General features: G+C 43.7%; 1 protein-coding gene across 1 annotated transcript; it reads left to right on the top strand.

Moving 5' to 3' along the window:
* Positions 1–2,725: 2,725 nt before the first annotated feature.
* Positions 2,726–3,441, top strand: LOC132572273 (ras-related C3 botulinum toxin substrate 1-like). Its single transcript, XM_060239158.1, has one exon. The coding sequence runs from the start codon at positions 2,808–2,810 to the stop codon at positions 3,426–3,428; it is 621 nt and encodes a 206-aa protein (XP_060095141.1). The 5' UTR covers positions 2,726–2,807; the 3' UTR covers positions 3,429–3,441.
* Positions 3,442–5,187: the final 1,746 nt, after the last annotated feature.

Genomic DNA, 5,187 nt, shown 5'->3' with positions numbered 1-5,187 from the left:
TTATGAATTCCACAAAACTCCAGCTGCATTTTTAATGTAAACAATCTTAGCTAACTTAAAACAATCATGGCTGATTTTGTCCTCAGACAACCATCACCTTTAGCCTACTTTGGAGCAGGCTTCCACCATCTTGTTTCCTGCCATACCATATATGGACCTTACCATATAGGGAGATTCCTGTCCTAATATGCAGAGCTCCTGCTGGAAAAAGAGCCCTGATGGCATTTAAAGGGACAGAACTGCGATCAACCTTTTAACAACAATGAATGAATGAATGAATGAATGAATGAATGAATGAATACATTTTTGAATGAATCAAAAGTTGTTTTTCTGTTAATTATCCATATGTATAAATTCAGTAACGTGGTAACACGCTTCCCAGGTTTCTTATCTTCGCATGTTTCGAACGTCTTCTTTGACCACATGATTATGTCTCTGGAACTACATTTATACAATAAACATTTAAATGAAACAACCAATTCATATTATATATAATAAAGGCTGCAATTTTTACATGTTACTCACCCAAGGTTCATAGCATTATGAGGAAATAAATTCCAGCATTTACACAGGCAAATGGTTCTCCTATGTCTTAAGCTCCAACAACCAATTAAATTATATACATATTTGGATTTCCTCGTAATGCTATGATTCATTCTTCTAAGCCTACACTTAATTCAAGGACTTTTGTCTTTGTTGGTCGGGTATACTGCAAACCTTGCATGTTGCACACAGAAGTAATTGCTGTTTAAACCTGGCAAACCCTGCATGTTTTTCTTCAGAAGTATTGTTAAAAAGTTGATAACACCATGAACATAAATACTCAATACGTTGCAAAGTGTGATCAAGCACTGATATGATGTTTGTGGAGAGTGTGTAATTCCTACATTAAGCTGTGTTATAATAGTTGTGGTTAGTATTTTGTAAAATAGGGAGCTCAGCCGTGGATAAGATAAAACTCTTTTATTTTGAATCAGAACTGAGGAACACTCAAACAGTGAATATATACTCTCAGGCAACATCAAACCACACCCATAAGGTCTACGGGAAACCACCCTATTGATCACTCCAGGCTCCTGTTATTTGCATACTGGAGATACATGCCTGAAGCCCTGATTGGCCGATTCTCAGAGAACGGCCAATCAGAGCGTAGGCATTAGTATCCTGGAGGGCAGAAGCATGCTTCATTCCAGAACTATAAACAATACATAACATGTTTGCACAGTAATTTTTCACAGCTGCCTACGTTTTTCCCCACCTGGAGGATGGCAGCCCTACTGTAGTGGGGACAACAATCTCTAAACTTTTCCTTCACCAATAACCATATTTCCTTTCAGGTATAAAAATGAACATGTGAAGCATGCACCTATCCCTGGGTTGGATGAGAAAATCAGAACTTTCTGTGAGAAAAATTTTGCTATACAAAAGGCTCTGGAGCATTACAAAGGTACTGGGGATAGCTAAGCAAAGTGGAATGGAAAGAGATCTCTGAGAATGGTCCAGTGTGAGATTATTTAAAGCAGGGATCCCCAACCCCTAGGCCATGGACTGGTACCAGTCCGTGGCCTGTTAGCGACCGGGCCATGAATTGTATAATTATTTCATTATATATTACAATGTAGTAATAATAAGAATAGGACATAGGATTTACATCCTGTCCTCCACTCCGAATTTCAGAGTCTCAGAGCGGCTCACAATCTCCTTTACCTTCCTCTCTCACACCCTGTGAGGTGGGTGGGGCTAAGAGAGCTCTAACAGAAGCTGCCCTTTCAAGGACAGCTCTGCGAGAGCTATGGTTAACCCAAGGCCATTCCAGCAGCTGTAAGTGGAGGCGTGGGAAATCAAACCCAGTTCTCCTAGATAAGAGTCTGCACACTTAACTACCACACCAAACTAATAGAAATAAAGTCCACAATTGTATCATCCCGAAACCATCACACACATACCCCTGGTCCGTGGAAAAATTGTCTTCCATAAAACCAGTCCCTGGTGCCAAAAAGGTTGGGAACTGCTGATTCAAAGGATCATTCAAGAGAGAAGAAGAAGATGACGACATTGGATTTATATTCCGCCCTCCATACAAGAGTTTCAGAGTGGCTCACAATCTCCTTTATCTCCCTCCCCCACAACAGACACGCTGTGAGGTAGGTGGGGCTGAGAGGACTCTCACAGCAGCTGCCCTTTCAAGGACAACCTCTGCCAGAGCTATGGCTGACCCAAAACCATGCCAGCAGGTGCAAGTGGAGGAGTGGGGAATCAAACCTGGTTCTCCCAGATAAGAGTCCGCACACTTAACCACTACACCAAACTGGCTCTCTTCTTCTTCTTCATGTTGTATAATGCACTTTAGCAATTGTTTGCAGGAAAATCCACTTGCAAACCATCACTCAGGCGCATTAAAAGTACATCATCCAAAACAGGGATGGAATTCTAGCAGGAGTTCCTTTGCATATTAGGCCACACCCCCTGTTGTAGCCAATCCTCCAAGAGCTTATGAAAAAGAGCCTTGTAAGCTCTTGGAGGATTGGCTACATCAAGGGTGTGTGGCCTAATATGCAAAGGAGCTCCTGCTAGAATTCCACCCTATCCAAAGTATGCAAAAGCCATCTATGCAGATCCAAATGAGGAATTTCACATGAAAGGTGTTCAGCTTTCATAGTGACACGTTTCCCTGCGAGTGAAGCTCTGAGTCAATTTGTCACTCTTTCCTCCCCATCACAGCCTCTCTGGAGGAAACACTTCACAAAATAAATTTGGAGAAGGAAGACAGTGCAGTCCCAAGAGGTCCTGGGAGCACCGAAAGTGTAATGGAAGATCATCCTCCTGGCCAGAATGCCAGAGCAGCATCCCCGATGCAAGCCATCAAGTGTGTGATTGCAGGAGACAGTGCAGTGGGTAAAACATGCCTTCTTGTCAGGTACAAAACCAACACCTTCCCTAGGGAATACTGGCCCATGTCCTTCAAGGACTACTCTGCTCAAGTGATGGTTAATGGCACCTCAATTGTTGTGCAGTTCTGGGATTTATGCGTACAAGATTACAATGACAGAATGCGCTTCTTATTTTATACAGAAACAGACATAGTCTTACTTTGCTTTTCTCTCGTGAGCCCGGGGTCCTTGGAAAATGTCCGCACAAAGTGGTATCCTGAAGTGCGACACCATTGCCCCAACACCCCTGTCATATTGGTGGGGACCAAACTTGATCTCAGAACTGATGAGCGCACAACCAAACAACTGAAGAAGATGAAGTTGCTTCCAGTCACCTATCAAGAAGGCCTTGATGTGGCAAAAATTATTGGAGCGGTGAAATATGTGGAATGTTCTGCACTGACGCGGGAAGGACTCAAGATGGTGTTTGATGAAGCGATTCCAGCTGTTGTCTGTGCCCTTCATGTGAAGGAGAGAAGAAATTGCCTGCTGCTTTAATACTGCCCACTCTCTAGAATAGGGGTGTCAAACTCATTTGTTATGAGGGCCGGATCTGACATAAATGAGACCTTGTTGGGCCGAGCCATGTCAGGCCAGGCTATGTGTGTACCTATTTAAGATTAGGTAGCAGAGATGTAAACTTTATAAAGGACACTGACAAACACAATTAAAGTTTCGTTGTTGTTTTTTTAAAAAAACCTTAAAATAAAACATGCTTAGTGCTAAAAAATTAGCACTCATTGGTCTTAAAGGTGCTTTCTTTGTATCTCTCCCATGTGATCTAGGGAACTCGGCAAAGGAAGTTCTGGCTCTTTCCCTCCTTCCCCAGGGGACCAGGAGGGGGAGGAGCCTCGCCAACAGAAGGAAGAGAGGCTTGGCTCAGTAGCTTTGCTGTGGAATTGAGAAAGCCTGGCAAAGCAAGCTCTGCCTCCCTCCTTTCCTCCCCAACGAAGGAACCTTAGTCAATGGAGAAAACAGTGGCTTTGCTCTGTAGCTCTTGTGTGATTGAGCAAGCCTGGCAGAGTAAGCTGTTATGCAGAAGGAAGCAAGAGAGAGGGAGAAGGAAGCAGATGACAGCCAGTTCCTCAGGGGCCTGATAGGAGCCCTCAGGGGGCCTCATTCGGCCTCCAGGCCTCATATTTGACACCTCTGCTCTAGAATCTTCCAAACAATAGCACATGCATATCACTGTCAAGTTAATCTGTATATAAATGAGTTAAGAACATAAGAGAAGCCATGTTAGATAAGGCCAATGGCCCATCCAGTCCAACATTCTGTGTCACACAGCGGCCAAATATATATATATATATATATATACACACACACACACACACACACACACACACACACGCACGCTGTGGTTAATAGCCACTGATGGACCTCTGCTCCATATTTTTATCTAACCCCCTCTTGAAGGTGGCCATGCTTGTGGCCGCCACCACCTCCTGTGGCAGTGAATTCCACATGTTAATCACCCTTTGGGTGAAGAAGTACTTCCTTTTATCCGTTTTAACCTGTCTGCTCAGCAATTTCATTGAATGCCCACGAGTTCTTGTATTGTGAGAAAGGGAGAAAAGAACTTCTTTCTCTACTTTCTCCATCCCATGCATTATCTTGTAAACCTCTATCATGTCACCCCTCAGTCGACGTTTCTCCAAGCTAAAGAGCCCTAAGCGTTTCAACCTTTCTTCATAGGGAAGGTGTTCCAGCCCTTTAATCATTCTAGTTGCCCTTTTCTGAACTTTCTCCAATGCTATAATATCCTTTTTGAGGTGCGGCGACCAGAACTGCACACAGTACTCCAAAGGAGACCGCACCATCGATTTATAGAGGGGCATTATGATACTGGCTGATTTGTTTTCAATTCCCTTCCTAATAATTCCCAGCATGGCGTTGGCCTTTTTTATTGCAAACGCACACTGTCTTGACATTTTCAGTGAATTATCTACCATGACCCCAAGATCTCTCTCATGGTCAGTCTCTGCCAGTTCACACCCCATCAACTTGTATTTGTAGCTGGGATTCTTGGCCCCAATGTGCATTACTTTGCACTTGGCCACATTGAACCGCATCTGCCACGTTGACGCCCACTCACCCAGCCTCAACAGATCCCTTTGGAGTTCCTCACAATCCTCTCTGGTTCTCACCACCCTGAACAATTTAGTGTCATCCGCAAATTTGGCCACTTCACTGCTCACTCCCAACTCTAAATCATTTATGAACAAGTTAAAAGCATGGGACCCAGTACCGACCCCTG

This window comes from Heteronotia binoei, chromosome 5, assembly GCF_032191835.1.
Source record: "Heteronotia binoei isolate CCM8104 ecotype False Entrance Well chromosome 5, APGP_CSIRO_Hbin_v1, whole genome shotgun sequence".
NCBI lineage: Eukaryota > Metazoa > Chordata > Lepidosauria > Squamata > Gekkonidae > Heteronotia > Heteronotia binoei.
Note: the sequence above shows the minus strand (reverse complement) of the source record. Positions and strands in the feature narration are given on the sequence as shown.

What these genes read in the sequence shown, in the direction of transcription:
- LOC132572273 (XM_060239158.1), top strand. Translation starts at nt 2,808, where the DNA reads ATGGAAGATCATCCTCCTGGCCAGAATGCCAGAGCAGCATCCCCGATG.